The sequence below is a fragment of the Sorex araneus genome, chromosome 8 (assembly GCF_027595985.1).
Source record: "Sorex araneus isolate mSorAra2 chromosome 8, mSorAra2.pri, whole genome shotgun sequence".
NCBI classification, from domain to species: domain Eukaryota; kingdom Metazoa; phylum Chordata; class Mammalia; order Eulipotyphla; family Soricidae; genus Sorex; species Sorex araneus.
In genome coordinates, this window is record NC_073309.1 from 45,954,696 (window position 1) to 45,972,465 (window position 17,770).

Here is a 17,770-nt window from a genome sequence, read left to right on the forward strand (position 1 = left end):
GGGCCATGGTGGTGCCTGCTGCATCACAGCCAGGCATACGTCAGTGCCACAACAAAGTGTGAGACTACTCGGAGATGTGTGAGCCCGGGCAAATGTTTGCAAGCACAGCTAAAGCCCATGGGGCTGGAGCAATTAGCACAGTGGGTAGGGTGTTTACCTTACACGCTGCCAACCCGGGTTCGAATCCCAGCATTATCCCATATGGTCCCCTGAGCACCACCAGGAGTAATTCCTGGGTGCAGAGCCAGGAGTAACCCCTGAGCATTGCTGGGTGTGACCCAAAAAGCAAAAAAAAAAAAAAAAAAGCCTTCAAAACCCTGTGCGGCAATGTGGCCAACACCCCGGCTCAATGTGTGACCCTCCCCACCACCCCCAGTGTCAGAGCAGCCCAGGAGTCAGCAGTGGGTAAGGCACCTGCCTCACACACGACTAACCCTGATTCTACTCCAGCACCAGATATGATCTCCCACCAGGAGTGATCTTTGAGCGCAGAGCCAGAAGTAAGCCCTGAATACTGCCAATGTGGCCACAAAACAGAGAGAGAGAGAGAGGGTAGGGGAAGGAGGGAGGGGAGGGAGGGAGGGAAAGAGAGAAAGGTGAGAGGGAGGGAGAAAGACAGGGAGAGAGAGGGAGGAGGGACAGGGAGGGAAGGAAGGACAGAAGGAGAGAGGCAGAGAGAGAGGGAGAGGGAGAGGGAGGAAGGGAAGGAGAGAGGGAGGGAAGGAGGGAGAGGGAAGGAGGGACAAGGGGGAGAAGGAGAGAGAGAGGAAGGAAAGAAGGAAGGGTGGGAAAGGGAGGGAGGGAGGGAGGAAGGGATGGAGGGAGGAAGGAAGGGAGGGAGGGAGGAGGAGGGAGAGCACAGAGAAGCTCTTGCCTTCCATGTTGCTGATCCGGCACTGCCAGGCTCTGCCAGGCTCGCCCCTGAGCACCCCTCCCCTGCTAAAGCCCCAACCACGTCGCTGGTCCGACAGGACTTTGGGTGGGGGCGCAGATCAGATGTCCCCACCCTGAACACAGCTGTGGTATCCAGGACATTGCTGGGTGCAGCTGCATCTGTGGCCCAGCGTGGCCCTAGCTACCCTGACCCTTCGCCACAGGAGGGGCCTGAGGCTGGGGGAGGACCGTGATCCTCCTCCGCCCGCCCAACCGGCAGCGTCCCCAGCGCACGGACACTCACCAGACTCCGCTGACGCAGCGCGTGGACAGTGCCCGGGGCATGATCTCCGAGCCCTGCTGCATGAAGCCGCCCACGGGGAACCAGAGGCTGTTGCCCAGCGTGTACTGGTTCTCCAGGATGTGGGGGCGCGCCCGCAGGCACGGGTGGGGGTTGTACCACTCGTAGGGGCTCAGCCTGTGGGGAGAGAGACATGGGGGATGGGAGCTGTGGGCCAGGGCCAAGGCAAGAACCACCAAGCTCAGAGGAGATGAAGGAGGGAAAGAGAGAGAGAGAGAGAGACAGAGACAGACAGAGAGAGACAGAGAGAGAGAGAGAGAGAGAGAGAGACAGAGAACAAATGAGAGAAGCCCAAGCCCTTGAAGGAAGAACCACGGAGAGGACAGACCCCAGCGGAGGTGGGGGAGCTCCAAGACCCCTCCCAGCAGCAGCCACTCACCTGGCAGCCAAGAAGAGGACGCAGCTGACGGCCAGGTAGGCCAGAAGCATGAAGAGCCACACGGCGGGGGAGAAGGGGTCCAGGAAGGAGAAGTAACCCGGCTTACGGCCCTGGGGGGAGAGCCGGTGAGAGGCGGAGGCCCCGTTGCCCACCCGCCGCCCGCCCCCGCGCCCAGGGGGGGCCGTACCATGTGCACGCGGTACAGGATGCTGATCCCCAGGGTCATGAAGGGTTTGGAGAAGTCGATGACCTTCTCCCGCTCGGCCGTGATGGTGAACGCGGCCACCGCCAGGTCCGCCTTCTGCTGGAGGGAAAGCAGGGGGCCGCGGTGTGGGGAGCGGCGGGGACAAACGGGCAGTTAGAGAGTGAGTGAGAGAGAGAGGGCCTGTGAACACTGGGGGTGACGGTCAGCTCTAGGGGCTCTCGTGGCCTCCGTCCTGCCTGCCTGTCCCCCACCACCCCCACTGCCACCTCCACAGTTCTGTCAAGTCCATTATTAAGGACATTCGTCATGATTACAGATCTCACAAAGGCATTCGCTGTGCGTGTGGCTGACCCAGTTCGATCCCCAGAGTCACAAATGGTCCCCTGGGACCTACCAGGAGCAATCCCTGAGTGCAGTGGCAGGAGTGAGCCTAGAGCAGAGCCAGGTGTGGCCCCAAACCCAACACACACACACACACACACACACACACACACACAAACAAAAAGATCTCCCCAAATCCACCCTCTGGGAGATCATCGGCCCCCCAAACTAAAAAAGAAATGCTTTGCCTGCCCCCTAAGGTACTCTACCTCCCTGTCCCCAGTCCCCACTCGCCCTGGCCTTATGCCCCACTGATGCCAGGGCCCCCCACCAATTCACAGATTTAAACTGTTTCTCCAGGGGTGCCGCCTTGGGAGAGGTTAGGCCACATGGATGTAGTTCTCGGGAAGAGTTCAAGTGCTCCCCGGGCCCTCCTCCACAAGTGGACATGGTGATGGGAAGGTGGCGGAGCAGGAAGTGCCTTGGACACGCTGATCCTGGTCACCCGCCTTGTGGGTGCCCTGACCTGGGCCACCTGGCTCCGGGACGGAGAGGAATGGGTAAATCTGTTAACCAACCCTCATCCCGAGCAGTCCTTGCTACAAGTCCCGTCTGCTGGCCCAGGCACCTGTCATGACCACCAGTCCTTCCTGTTCTTTCCCGGCGCCCACCCCTGACTGTCCCCAGTCCAACTCTGGGAACAGAGCCAGGTGGTTAGAGGGCAGTGAGGGGGAGGCTGGCAGTGCCATGCAGAGAGCCCGACACTCCCTGTGGCAGGAGGAGCCCAGGCCTGAAGGCAGTGTCTCGGGAGCAAGAGCAGGGGGCCGGTCCCTGACCCTGACATGGGGAATGGGGGCGGGGGAGTGGGGAGCTACCCCCTGCCACAGGCAATGTCACAGTTGAGCGTGGCACCCCTCCGAGCACAAAGCCCCAGGTCGAGGTATGTTCTTCCAGTGACAAAGCTGCCGTGGATGTGGAGACAGGCAGTCAGATTTGGGTTTCATTCCCTTAAAAATGTGGCAATTGGGTGCAGAAGAGATGATACAAGGAGTGAGGCACTTGCTTTGCACATGGCCAACCCCAGTTCTATCTCTAGTCACACAGACGGTCCTCTGAGTACCACCAGGAGTGATCCCCAAGTACCACCCAGACTGATCACCAAGCACCACCTGGAGTGTTCCCCAAGTACCACCCGAAGTGATCCGTGAGCACCACTGACACAGAATATGGCCTGGAAACATAATAAAGCAAAACAAAATAAAACCGAAAATCAATGCTGAAAAGGACCGGAGAGATAGTACAGGGAGTAAGGTGCTCTCTCTTTGCATACGCGGGACCCTGTTGGATCCCTGGCACTGCATACGGTCCCCAAACACCACTGGGAATTAGCTCTGAGCACAGAGCCAGGTGGTCCCTGGGGACCACCAGGTGGGTCCTTCCTCCACAGGAAATAAAAAAAGGCGAGAGTGAAATTTCACAACTTGTATATGTAAGGCTCCAGCTCTCCGTGTAACCTGGCTGCCGGGACTGTGCACTGGCCCTCAGGTCTGCACCAACAGGCCAAGCACTGCTGGGAGTGGCCACCACCACTAGGTTTGGCCTCAATTTTTTTTTTTCTTTTTTGGTCACACCTAGTGATGCTCAGAGGTTACTCCTGGCTCTGCACTCAGGAATTACTCCTGGCGATGCCTGGAGGATCATATGGGATGCCGGGGACTAAACCCAGGTCGGTAGTATGCTGCTCTCTCAGATCTTTGGACACTCCCTCCCGTTTCCTCTTCTTTTTTTTTTCTTTTTTTAGGTCAGACCTGGAGATGCACAGGGGTTACTCCTGGCTCTACACTCAGGAATTATCCCTGGCGGTGCTCAGGGGACCATATGGGATGCTGGGAATTGAACCCGGGTCGGCTGTGTGCAAGGCAAATGCCCTACCCGCTGTGCTATCACTCCAGCCCCTCCTCTTCATTTCTAGTGTATACAACTAACCACTCTAGAGAAGACGAAATTTCTTCCCCTGGTAGGGCGACCCTCACAGTCGTTTCATCTCTGCAGTGAAATGACTGGAAGAATTCATACAACCAGCCACTGCAGAAAAGCCAGAGGGGTCGTCTAAATGTCTGAAAGCCAACCAAAGCCTTGGGGATGGCCCTTAGTTCCAAGCGCCTTCCCCCACGCCCCCCTCCATTGGCTCCTGACCGTGCAGTGCAGCTGACCTTCCTGCAGGGCCAGAATCTGCCAATAGGGGGAGCTAGAGGGAGGCACAAGGCGGCACGCCTGGCGGGCAGAAGCCAGTTTGCGGCTTCCTGACAGGTGCAGAACCATAGGGCCAGCAGACATCAAACAGCGCCTCAGGACTGCCTCAAAGTTTCTAGTAGTGGGACTGGAGTGATAGCACAGCAGGTAGGGCGTGTGCCTTGCATGTGGCCGGCCCGGGCTCGATTTCCCCCCCAGCACTGCCAGGAGTAACCCCTGAGCATCGCTGAGTATGACTCAAAAAAAAAAAAAAGAAGTTTCTAGTAGTTTCACCTTTGTTCCTTCTGAGCAAAGGGATGAATCAGGGATGCAGCCACTTCCTGCCTGGCTAACTCCCGGGCAAATTGTGGCTGCAGGGCTTGGCAAGGGCAGCTTTCCCCGCAGCCGTCTGTCTAGGCATTTACTGTCTGAACGCTCTCCAGACCACAGGAGCCAGGGAGCCCGGACACTCTGGCCCTAAAGCCAAAGATACTTGATCTCCGGCCCTTTCACACACTTCTGCCAGGAGCTCTGTGTTCACCCGCTGGGTTATCGCGCTGACCACTTCATTCCTGGGAGGCCATGCGCTCCCTTCAAGCACCAGTCATGGGCATGCCGAGCAACAGGCTCTGGGTCACAGGTGGGCTCGGGTCACGTGGTGGCTGCTGTCCTGGGGCCGAGGAGAGAGCTCTGGGCTTCCAGAAGGACATGTTACTGCTCCTTGTCACACATCCTAGGATCTGCTAGGGCCTGGGGACACGATCTCAAAGATCAAAGGCAGGAAGCGCAGAGGGGACTTGCCTCAGATGTGGCCAACCAGGGTTCGATCCTCTGCACCTCAGATGGTCTCCCTGAGCCCGCCATAAGTGATCCCTGAGCACAGAGCCAGGAGTGAGCACTAAGCATTGCAGGGGGTGGCCTGAACAAATTTAAAATAAATTTTTTTTTTTTTTTTTGCTTTTTGGGTCACACCCAGCGATGCTCAGGGGTTACTCCTGGCTTTTGCACTCAGGAATCACTCCTGGCAGTGCTTGGGGGACCATATGGGATGCCGGGGGTCGAACCCGGGTCGGCCGCTTGCAAGGCAAACGCCCTACCCGCTGTGCTATCGCTTCCGGCCCCTAAAATAAATTTTTTTAAATAATTTTTTTTTCCTCTGTTTGAGTAACTGGCTCTAGTGCTCTCTCCAGACTGGACCCTGACTGAGGCCTGGAGTGGGTTTACTGGCCCGTCTCAGCCTCATGCTGGTGCTGTATACTCTGTCCCAGCCACTTTTCTGCTGCGGGGGTGGATGGATGGCGCCCTCGGGCAGGAGGGAAGTTTATACTGAAGCTTCCGGTGGAGAAAAAGCCGACGGGCTCCAGCTCCCAAACATCCTGTGCCCTGTTGACTGGCTCTGGGCACACAGACAGACAGACAGATACACACACACACACACCACAAACACACACACCCCAAACCTCAGTCAGGCTGTCTCCAGACACACCACACACACACCACACACACACACACACACTGAACCTCAGTCAGGCTGTCTCCAGACACAGACAGACACACACACCACACACACACACACACACACACACACACACACACACACACACTGAACCTCAGTCAGGCTGTCTCCAGACACAGACAGACACACACACCACACACACACACACACACCACACACACACACACACACACACACACACACACACACACACACACACACACACACACACACACACACACACACACACACCCCGAACCTCAGTCAGGCTGTCTCCAGACACAGACAGACAGACACCCCCCCCCCCCACACACACACACACACACACCGAACCTCAGTCAGACTGTGCTCCAGACTCATCTGCCTCCTGCTCCAGCCACACAGGTCCCTGGCGTGGGCAGCAAGCTCTACTCCACTCCTTTCTGGCCACCAGCAGCAGGACCAGTCTCTCTAATGCCCCCCAAAGGATGCAGAATTGCTCTGGGACAACTCCCATGGGAAGATGGGGGCGCTGAGGGGCTTCCTTTTGGCTATCTCCTATGGTGGCCCTGACTCCACGGGTCACCGAGTCAATGGCAGGTTCTGGTGGCCCCCAAGTGAGTCCATTCTGATCACATAACCCAGGATCTGGATCAGAGCGCGGAGCCACAGGGGTCAGGCCCCATGTAAAAGTCCAGGGTGGACCAGACTGCCTCAGTTGCTCGCCCACATCTGCCACCTCCCATCCCACCGCGCCACCCCGCCCTGCCATGGCCCACCAGCAGAAGCAGGGAAAATCCAAATGGTGCTTCGGCTATAGAAATGACAGGCACTGGGGGCGGAGTGCTAGTACAGTGGGGGAGGGCATTTGTCTTGCATGTGGCTGACCCGGGTTCAATCCCTGGCATCCCCAAGGTTCCCCCAAGCACCACCAGGAGAAATTCCTGAGTGCAGAGACGGGATTAACCCCTGAGCATCGTCAGGTGTGGCCCACGGAGTGGGCGTGGAAGCTTTGTATGTGGGCACTCCTTCTGGGGTCCATCCCTGACATGGCGTGGTCCCCCAAGCACCACCAGTTGGGAGCAGCCCTGAGTACCACGAGATATGGCTCAGAAACCAGAAAGGGCAGACTACTGTCTGCATCTCTAGAAGCTAATTCAAATGCTCAGTGCTGAGAGGATGCCGAGTCTTTCTGAAGAGCAGTTCAACAATAACAAAAACCTTAAAAAGGGTCACCTGGGGTCAGGAGCTAGTTCAGTGGCTCAGATGCTTGCCTTACAAGGCAGCCACCCCTGGACTGAGCTCCAGAACCCTGTATGGTGCCCCAACCCCACACCAGGAAGTGATCCCTGAGCACAAAGCCAGGAGAAAGCCCTGCGCACTGCCGTGTGTGGCCCCCAAACCCAAACCAAAACATCAACCAATAAATACAGCTCCTGGGGGGCTGTAGCGATAGCACAGAGGGCAGGGCATTTGCCTTGCACGCGGCCGACTCGGGTTCGATGCCCAGTATCCTATATGGTTCCCCTGAGCACCTCCAGGAATAATTCCTGAGTGCATGAGCCAGGAGTAACCCCTGTGCAATGCTGGGTGTGACCCAAAAAGAAAAAAAAAAGGTCTCCTGGGGCTAGGAAATGGCTCGAAGGGTTAGAAAACATGTAATGCATATGGGAGCCCCAGGTTAGAGCCCTGGCACCACCTGCTCCCCCGAGTACCACCAGTTTAGCCAGAAAGAAAGAAAGAAAGAAAGAAAGAAAGAAAGAAAGAAAGAAAGAAAGAAAGAAAGAAAGAAAGAAAGAGAGAGAGAGAGAAAGAAAGGAAGGAAGGAAGAGGGAAAGAGAGAAAGAAAGAAAGAAAGAAAGAAAGAAAGAAAGAGAGAGAGAGAGAAAGAAAGAAAGAAAGAAAGAAAGAAAGAAAGAAAGAAAGAAAGAAAGAAAGAAAGAAAGAAAGAAAGAAAGAAAGAAAGAAAGAAAGAAAGAAAGAAAGGAAGGAAGGAAGGAAGGAAGGAAGAAAGGAAGGGGGAAAGAGAGAAAGAAAGAAAGGAAGGAAGGAAGGAAGAAAGAAAGAGGGAAAGAAAGAAAGAAAGAAAGAAAGAAAGAAAGAAAGAAAGAAAGAAAGAAAGAAAGAAAGAAAGAAAGAAAGGAAGAAAGGAAGGAAGAGGGAAAGAGAAAGAAAGAAAGAAAGAAAGAAAGAAAGAAAGAAAGAGAAAGAAAGAAAGAAAGAGAGAGAGAAAGAAAGGAAAAGAAAGAAAGAAAGGAAGGAAGGAAGGAAGGAAGGAAGGAAGGAAGGAAGGAAGGAAGGAAGGAAGGAAGGAAGGAAGGAAGAAAGACGGCAGGGCTGGAGTGACAGCACAGCGGGTAGGGCATCTGTCTTGCACACGGCCGACCCGGGTTCGATTCCCAGCATCCCATATGGTCCCCCGAGCACCGCCAGGAGTAATTCCTGAGTGCATGAGCCAGGAGTAACCCCTGAGCATTGCCGGGTTTGACCAAAAAAAACAAAAAAAAAGAAAAAGAAAGAAAGAAAGAAAGAAAGGAAGGAAGGAAGGAAGGAAGGAAGGAAGGAAGGAAGGAAGGAAGGAAGGAAGGAAGAAAGAAAGAAAGAAAGAAAGAAAGAAAGAAAGAAAGAAAGAAAGAAAGAAAGAAAGAAAGGGTTTTCCTCTACCAGGCTGTTCTCTTACTCAGAAGACACCATGAGTGCAACACAGGCAAAGCACAGAAAGGAGTTTGCTCCATCCCATCACATCCCGTGGGGATTAATAGGCAGTCATGTATCATCCTATGTAGGTTAAAATATCAGGAAATTGGGGGAGTGGGAGGGATACTGGGATCATTGGTGGTGGAGAATGGGCACTGGTGGAGGGGTGGGTACTCGAGCATTGTATGACTGAAACACAAGCATGAAAGTTTCTAAGTCTATAACTGTACCTCACGGTGATGCACTAATAAAAATAAATAAATAAATAAAACCTAAAAAAATAAAATAAAATACCAGGAAATTATTTTTAGCCCCTCCAATTGGCAAAGTCTTTTTTTTTTCTTTTTGGGTCACACCCAGTGATGCACAGAGGTTACTCCTGGCTTTGCACTCAGAAATTACCTCTGGCGGTGCTCAGGAGACTATATGGGATGCTGGGAATCGAACCCAGGTCGGCCACATGCAAGGCAAACGTTCCACCCTCTGTGCTATTGCTCCAGCACCCCCCCACTTTTTTTTTTTTTAAAGAGATGGATAATAACCAGCGCTGGCAAGAGCATGCGGGACATCTGACAGTCTCTTTGGTGGAAATATAAATTGGCAGCACCTTTCTGAACCGTCATTTGGCAGGAGAGACTTTAAAAAGGCATCCATGCCCTTTGACCCAGAACTTCCACTCCTGCAGCGAACTCTCCCCCACAGCACAGGCCTGGCTGCCGGTGCCGCCGTCTGCTCTGGCAACTCCTGGAAACTACCCACCCGAATGCCCATCCGTGGGGGTGGTGGGGTGAGTTCAACCACTCCCGTCCAGCTGCACAGTGACACCCACACAATTCTGCAAGCTGCCTGGGGGGCGTCTCAGCCCAGAAGCTCACTCTCGACTTGCTTCCTGTTTCCATCCTGTAATGGGGCTGGGGGGAGGGAGGTGAGGGCACCCCAACCCTGATGCCCCAGGGGACCCTGCAGCCACCTAAATGGGGCCCCTCTCATGCACCCTCTGATCCCAGCATCTCCTCTTTTCCACGCTGTCCCACGGGGACGGATGGCCAACTACTCCAAATGCCCTGCCCCGGGGCCGCACTGCCGCTAGGAAATCCAGGTCGTAGCCTGAGTCATCATTTTCAATCTACAATTCAGTCTGGTGAGGGTGGGAGACATAGTACAGCGGGGACAGTGTGTGCCGTGCATGCAGCCTACCTGGGTTAGATCTCCAGCATCCAAAAAGGTCCCTGAATGGGCTGGAGCAATAGCACAGCGGGTAGGGCATTTGCCTTGCATGCGGCCAACCTGGGTTCAATTCCCAGCATCCCATATGGTCCCCTGAGCACCACCTGAGTGCAGAGCCAGGAGTAACCCTGCGCATCACCGGGTGTGACCCAAAAAGCAAATAAATAAATAAGTAAAATAAAAATTAAAAGTGCCTGAATACCACTGGGAATGATCCCTGATCACAGCCAGGAGCACAGCTCTCCAAAACCAAAATTATTCATACATAAGCATATATATATTATATATTTTTCAGGCCCTGAGGAACAGCACAGGGGTTTGGGGTACTGGTCTGCAAACAACAGTTCACGGTTTCAGATCCCCAAAGTCCTGCATGTGCCGAGGAGGATCCTGGTGGCTCGGCCCGCGGTAACCGCAGGCTGGAATCCTCAGCACCCACAGTGATTTCTGAGGTCAAAGAGATCATCTGGGGGCCAAGGCGCTCACCTTGCATTCTCACAGATCCTGGTTTGAAACCCCGGCACTACAGGATTCCCCCGAGCACTGCCAGGGATCACGCCTGAGCACATAACCAGGAAAAAAAACCCTGAGCACTGCCGGGTGTGGCCCCCAAATCAAACAATCTGCAAAAGTGACTTCTGGTTGCACCATAGCTGGGTGAAGGGAGAGGGGCTGGAGCAATAGCACAGCGGGTAGGGCGTTTGCCTTGCACGTGGCCGCCCCTGGTTTGATTCCCAGCATCCCATATGGTCCCCTGAGCACCGCAAGGGGTAATTCCTGAGTGCAGAGCCAGGAGTAACCCCTGTGCAACGCCAGGTGTGATCCAAAAAGAAAAAAATAAGTAAATAAATAAAAATAAAAAGAGGTGAGAGACGGGCCGGAGAGGAAGTACAGCAGGTCAGGCCTGGCTGTGCACGACACCAACCTGGGTTTGATCCCCGGAGCCCCCTGTGGCCTCCCAAGCCCCTCCGGGAATGATTCCTGAGCACTGCCTGGTGCGGCCCCAAAACAAAAAATAAACAAAACCAAATAAGACCAGAAGTGAGAGCAACGCTGCTGACAGGACTTGCCGCTGCTGTCAAGGCCATGGGTGAGCCCATAGCTGTCGCCTGAGACCACACCGCGTATGAGCCTTTTGAGCGCAGATGTCAGCCCCCCTGCTACTGGTGTGCGGTGAGCACTGCGGCTGAGCATTTGAGCACCATAGATGAAAACATGTGCGCACCCGAGCCAGGAGTGGGTACCATCCTCTTCATGACAACAGTGATGAAGGGAGGGAGGAAGGGCACCGGAATACAAAGAATAAAAGGGAACTGTGCAAGAAAAAAGAAAAAGCTCCAAGGGCCGGAGCCTAAGCTTCCCATGTGGGAGGCCTGGAGGTGACTCCCAGCACCACCTGCTTCCCTGAGTGCTCCCAGGAATGGACCCCCCCACCCCAAGCACTGATCCGGGGACAGCAGCTCCTCCCCACGCAGGGGCCGGAGAGAGGGTACCGAGGTTTAGGTGCTTGTGTCACATGCACGCCAAGTTTCTTCCCTGACTGACACCACACAGGGTCCCTCATGTACCACCAGGAGTGATTGCTGACTGTAGAGCTAGGAGTGAGCCCCGAGCATCACCAAGTGAGGCCCAACCCCCTCCCACCCCCCCCCCACACACACATCATATCTGACAGGGACTAGGTAGGCCCCAAGTATCTACTAAAACTAACTCAATAGGGCAGAAGAGATAGTACAGCGGGTAAGGCGCTTGCCTTGCATGTGGCAAATCAGGTTCAGAGGCCCACACCCCATGAGGTCCCCTGGGAGTGATCCCCAAGCACCTCTGGTTGTGACCCCAAACAAACAAACAGACATAAAGCAAAGTTAATTAAATAATTAAACACAGACCACAAACATCATCCAAAGAGAGATTCTTGGGGAAGATGGGGTTGAGGGGCTGGAGTGTGGTGGGCCTTTGCTTTGCACGTGGCTGACCCCACTCCTCGGCATCCTGTAGGGTTCCCCAAGTAGGGGGGGGGGGAAAGAGACAGAGGAAAGTGGGACGCAGCTGTGCTGTCCGGGTAACGTGCGGCCCAGACTCTCAAGAGAACACCTGCTGTCCTGCAAGGTTGCACGCTGGATGAGGTCACTAAGATGAAGTGTCCAGTGCTTGTCAGATGGCAGACTGGTGGCTGCCAGGGACAGGGGCGGGGGTGGGGGGGTGGGGGGGTGAGGAATGACACTTCAGTGAGATGAAGTGGACTTCTTTGGGGCCAGGAACATCTTGGAACGCGCCCAGGGGACCATATGAGGTGCCAGGGATTGAACCTAGGTTGGCTGTGTGCAAGGCAAGCAACCTATCCATTGAATTATCTCTCTAGCCCCTCTGAAAACAGTATTTATTTATGGCTTTTTGGACCACACACCAGCGATGCTCAGGGGTTACTCCTGGCTCTGCACTCAGGAATTACTCCTGGTGGTGCTCGGGGGACCATATAGGGTGTGGGGGATTGAGGCTGGGTCGGCTGCTTGCAAGGCAAATACCCAATTCATTGTACTATCACTCTAGCCCTCCAGAAATATCATAGGACTCAAACCAATATTGTTGGGGTGGGGGATCTGGGGTCACTCCCTTTTGATGTTCAACCTGGTGGCACTAGTCTAATGGTTCAACATTAGGGTGCTTGGGGGACACCAGGATCATTGCTGGTGCTGGGCAGGTAGGGCATGAGGTACCAGGGCTGGAACTTGGGGCTGGCCTGGTGCTAGGCAAGTATTAGACCACTTGAATCATATCCATGTCCCCAGGGATGAATGGATGAATTTCTTTCTCTCTTTCTCTCTTTCTTTTTTTGCTTTTTGGGTTACACCCGGCGATGCTCAGGGGTTACTCCTGGCTTTTCACTCAGGAATTACTTCTGGCAGTACTTGGGGGACCATATGGGATGCTGGGAATTGAACCCAGGTCGGCTGCATGCAAGGCAAATGCCTACCCGCTGTACTATTGCTCCAGCCCCCCAGGGATGAACTTCTTGTTCAAAACAGGGGTATTCTGTAGCAAGAGCCCCTTTCTTCTCTTTGGCTTACTACCACGAGAAAAAATAAGACCTTATAGAATTGTGATGTTGTTGTTGTTGTTTTGGGTCCACACCTAGAGATGCTCAGGGCTTACTCCTGACTCCGCACTCAGGAATCACTCCTGGTGGTGCTCGGGGGACCGTATGAGGTGCCGGGGATGGAACCTGGGTCAGCCGTAGGCAAGGCACATGCCCTCCCTGCTGTACTATCGCTCTGGCCTGGGAACTTATAGAATTTGAAGAGAGTACTTCCTGCCTCAGGATGCTTGAGGATGCCATCTGGGGGGCTGGGGAGAAGACCCAAGTGGAGGACTCCTTTAGTTTGATCCGTGGCGCTGCACGACCCCCTGAGCATCACTGAGAGTTCCCATTCCCCTCAACCCCCACCAGCTGGTGCAGGACAAGCTTCTCCATGTATGGCCCCTGTTCAAAAAAGCAAGCAAGAAAATGCCATCTGGGAGACGCGGTGTGGGCCCGGCTCAGGCTGCATGAGACCATCAGTGAGAAGGTTGAAATCAGCTGGTGTGTGGCTGGAGCGACGACCCAGGTTCGATCCCCCGCATCCCATATGGCCCCCCGAGCACTGCCAGGAGTTAATTCCTAGGAGCTAGGAATAACCCCTGAGCATCGCCCGGGTGTGAACATAAAAAAAAAGAGAGAGAGAAAGAAATCAGCTGGTGTGTGTGTGTGTGTCTGTACGTGTGTGTGCGCGCGCGCGAAATTATTTTCAAGGAACTGAGGACAGTATTTCTACAGAAATCTTGATGGTGAGCCAGAGTTAACAGAAGGGCAAGGCACTTGCCTTGCACACAGCCAACCTTGGTTTGATCCTCAGCATCCCATATGGTCCCCTGAGCCCTGTCAGGAGTAATTCCTCACTGCAGAGCCAGGAGTAAGCCCTAAGTCATGCTGGGTGTGGCCCAAAAACCAAAATCAGAGGGGCTGGAATGATAGTACAGCGAGGAGTAGGGCGTTTGCCTTGCACGTGGCCAACCTGGTTCCATCCCCGGCATCCCATATGGTCCCTGAGCACCGCCAGGAGTCATTCCTGAGTGCAGAGCCAGGAGTAAGCCCTGATCATTGCCAGGTGTGGCCCCAAAACAAAAGCAAAAACCAAAACAGAACCAAATACAACAAAAAGAGCCTTTGATGGTACCAGACATTCCATGTTCACCGGCTGAGCCATGGGCCACCCCCACGCCCGCGACACAGCACACAGGCAGGGGCTTGCCCCCACCAAAGTGGCTTTCACCTGGGCCCTGAGAGCACCCGGGTCCCTCGTGCATGGTGCTGGCATTCTGGCGACACTGCAAAGGAAGGGCCCTCGCTCCCTGAGACTCAGAGGTGGGGGTCTCTGTCCATAGGCCACAGGCTGGGAAGTACAAGTTTGAACCCAAGTTTGAATTTGACTCCAAGCGGTGCGCCACCGCACATGACTTTGCTTAGCAACCTCCGACGTGACAATTACCACCGGTGGCTATCCATGGGGACATGACCACACACTGCCCTCACCAAAGGCCACCCACATGGCAGGTGGCTCTTAACAAACGCTCTTGGGAGTGCCCACAATCTCAGTGCTGGCAGGACCATCAGGAGAGGGGGCCGGAGCCTGGGGGGACAAGGCTCCTGACGGTTCTCACATGACCGTCACCTAGGGGGACCAGTGATGTTGGGGGCTGGTGGCTCTCAAGTGTGGAGGTGGAAGAGCCCCTCATGCAAGGTGTGAGGGATATAGGGGTCCACAGGCCTCCCCCTGACGGCCACCTCTGCTCCAGCCCTGCCTGGGGGAACAGCCCAGCCTGGCCCTCGCTGCAGAGCAGCTGGACCCCCCCTGCGATGAAAGCCCTCCACGCCCTCGCCCTCCGGCACCTCCCAGCCTCCTGGGACTCACACAGCTGCTCTGTGCTGGAGGGCTCAGCCAAGGGGGGCTAGCTGAAGCTCCCAGGGGCCAGCTGAAGCAAAGGGAGACAGGTCACACCTGCAGAGAAGCTGCAGGAGGAGAGAGCAGTGTGAGGACACGGCCTGAGTCACCCCAGCCACTGGTGGACTAAATGGACTGTGACGAGCCCGCCGGGGCAGCTGGAGGTGGCCCTGCTCTGGCCTGGGCTGTCACTCTGCGCGGAACCGGTCTGCCTAGCAGCCTGGACATGGCGCCTCCTCTGCCAAAGGAAGCTGGGCTATGCCTACCAGCCCCTCCGAGCTCCCCCAAGGCCCCACTGAGGGCGAGCACCGGCCCTGGGTCACTTGAGGGAGGGCATGGCCCCTTGCCACAGAGCCCTCCATTCTCACATCAGCGGCGGGGGTGGGGGGGAGGGTGGTGGAGGGGGGAGGTGTGATTCTTGGGGCCAGGAAGGCTCATGAGACTGCAAAACACTTGAGAGAGGTCGGAGAGACAGTGCAGGGGTGAAGGCGCTCGCCTCGCACACAGCTGACCCCAGTCTGATCTCCAGCATCACACACGGTTCCCCACACACTGCCAGAAGGGACTCCTGAGCACTGAGTCGGGAGTCTGCACAGCTGAGAGTGACCCAAACTCTCCCATCACCCCTGAAGGGAAAAAAAAAAAAGAAAACACGTGGGGTGCACCCACAAACTGCAGCCCAGGCCTGGAGGCTACGGGGAGGGGGCCCGTAGCTGTGTGAGAGCCGCGCTGCGCTCCCCTCCCCTCTCCCGCCCCCCCCCCAGCAGGCGGCTGAGCCCAGCCCCGCCCAGCCTGTGCACTCCAGCCTGCTCCTCCTCCAGTGTTCTCTTCCCTAAATGTCACCCAGGCGCCAGCTGCCGGAGCCACAAGCTGGAGTGCTGCCTGCGCCCGTCCCCCACCCCAGCGCCTGCCCCAAATGCGGCCGCTCTCCAGACGGGCTCCGTTCTCCAGCTCTGGGGTCCCCTGGCCTCCCCAAGGTCACCTTGCAGCCACCCCCACCCCAATACTGAAACCTCATCACAGGCTTCGGGGAGCAAAGAGTCCCACCCACGTAAGGGCCAGTGGGAGGGGCGCGGGGGTCCTGCGAGAGCAGAAGGAGGCCCTGTCCACAGGGGATTCTCTGCCCTGAACGCAGATTCACTCCCTTCCTGCCCAGTCCGACCTGTGGAGATTCCCAGACTCATCTGGCCTAATCCCCCCTCCCCGCCAGGTTTTATTTTTGGCTTTGTTTCTGGGTTACTCCGGGCCATGCTCTGGGGGGCTCTGTGCTTGGGGGGCATTCCGGGGGGTGCTCAGGCAGACTATGCGGTGCCGGGGATCGAACCCAGGCCTCCTGCATGCAAAGCACATGCTCAGCCACCCTCTGCAGACAGAGAGCTGCTCAGTGGGCCCCCTGGGAATCGATCTCTAAGCAAACAGACAGCACCCTCCCCCCCATTGCACCCGAGGCTATATCCCTGGATGGTCCCGGGGTAGGCGGTGGTGTCCCCCACTCTGGGAAACACCAGGCTGGAGGCTGCGTCTCTCAGGGCTCCAGTGAACACCTGGGCACCACCCGGAAGTTAATTCAGGTCACGTTTCTCAACTGGGGTGCCGCAGGGTACCAGGGCCTGGGAGACTCCGGGTTAGGCGCTGGCCTAAGGGTTGTCACAGAGCAGCCTGGGGCAGACTCAGGTGCTCAGCTGTGGCCATCAGCAAAGCTCACAGCCAGCCCCATGGCCCGGGCCCCTTGTGGCAGGACTGCCCCCTCCGTGGGTGAATCACCTGGCAGCTTGCTCACCATGACTGCAGGGTGGGGGACCCTGCCTGGAAACTGTCCCTGTCAGCCAGGAGAATGAGTATGTGTGTGCTGCTGAGGATAGGGCCTGTGATAACGGTCACAGGGAAGGGACTCCGGCCTTCCCTGCCTCACAACCACTCCCTCACCTCGGGGCGGAAGCTCAGACCAGAAGGCAGCCTGGAGGAGGAGGGGTGGGGAGGCCGTGCCTTGGGGCCTGTGGTGGGTGGGGGAGCCCAAGGCACCGGAACACAAAGGGAACCCTCCCCCGCCCCCCCTCATCGTGCTCTGAGCTCTGCGTCCTTGGTGCAGGCTTCTGAGGCGTCAGTGGGGAAAAAGATTCTGTAGTCAAAGTGACTTTGGAAAATCAGGGCCCCGAGTACGAAGCGTCCTTGTCGGCACCACCAGGGCTCTGGGGCTCGGGGGTGACTCACTCTGAGGATGAGTGACGGGAGGGTGGGACTCCCCGGTGTCCTCAGCCAAGCCCAATGCAGGGCCCTGAGCCGTGCTCGGGGTAGGGGGTGAGAGGGGGGAGTCTTGATCTTGGGCATGTGCACACACAGGGTTTCTTATGCTGGGGGGTGACCCTGTCCTCCGTGACTCTCACCCCAGATCTGAAGGCCTCCATCACCCCATCTCTCAGGGGGGAAAGCTCTGAGGTTCCACGGACAGAGCCCACTCAGCTGAGGACTCTGCACCCCGCCCGGTCCCCCGTGCTGCCCTCCTAGTCATCCCCCCACACCCTAGACCCTGCCCACACCTGGTGCAGGCTCCTGGGTGCCACCGCACTGTCCCCTTGGGAGTGTCCCTTCTTCCGCCCCAAACACACCCTCCTGCTTCATCCTGTCCCCTTTGCCAATTCCTTCCCGCCTTTGAGAATGAACGTGGGGTGTCACCTCCTCTCAGAGGCAGGAAATCAGCCAAAGAGGGCGGAGGTTAGGGGACACTCTGGGTCCTTTTATGGTCCCCAGGGAGTGGGTTAGGGGGCACAGGTCCCTGGTGTTCACAGCCACCGCCATGCCCAGCCTGCCTCGACGTCCCCAGTGTGCCAGGTGGGTGCTGGCGGTGCACAGATGAGGTGCAGTCCCTGTCCCCCTGTCCCCGGACCCCTAATGCTGGCCCTCTGGCAGACATTCTCTGCCGACCCCCTCATCTCTGTCGTCCACTCAACAGACCTCTGAATAGTTACTGAGCCACGGCAGCGCCAGAGGCACGTGAACCAGGCGGGGGGGGCCCTGGACCCTC

The 17,770-nt window shown here is 56.3% G+C and overlaps 1 protein-coding gene across 2 annotated transcripts in view; it reads right to left on the bottom strand.

Annotated features, from left to right (window-relative positions):
• Positions 1-17,770, bottom strand: part of GRIK5 (glutamate ionotropic receptor kainate type subunit 5) — a 61,247-nt gene that overhangs the window by 13,859 nt on the left and 29,618 nt on the right. For both annotated transcript variants that reach the window (XM_055145047.1, XM_055145046.1), the window contains 3 exons: positions 1,801-1,914; positions 1,614-1,723; positions 1,178-1,351 (listed from right to left, as the gene is read on the bottom strand). In XM_055145047.1, coding sequence (XP_055001022.1) covers positions 1,178-1,351; positions 1,614-1,723; positions 1,801-1,914 — 398 coding nt within the window. The remainder of the gene's footprint in view (positions 1-1,177; positions 1,352-1,613; positions 1,724-1,800; positions 1,915-17,770) is intronic.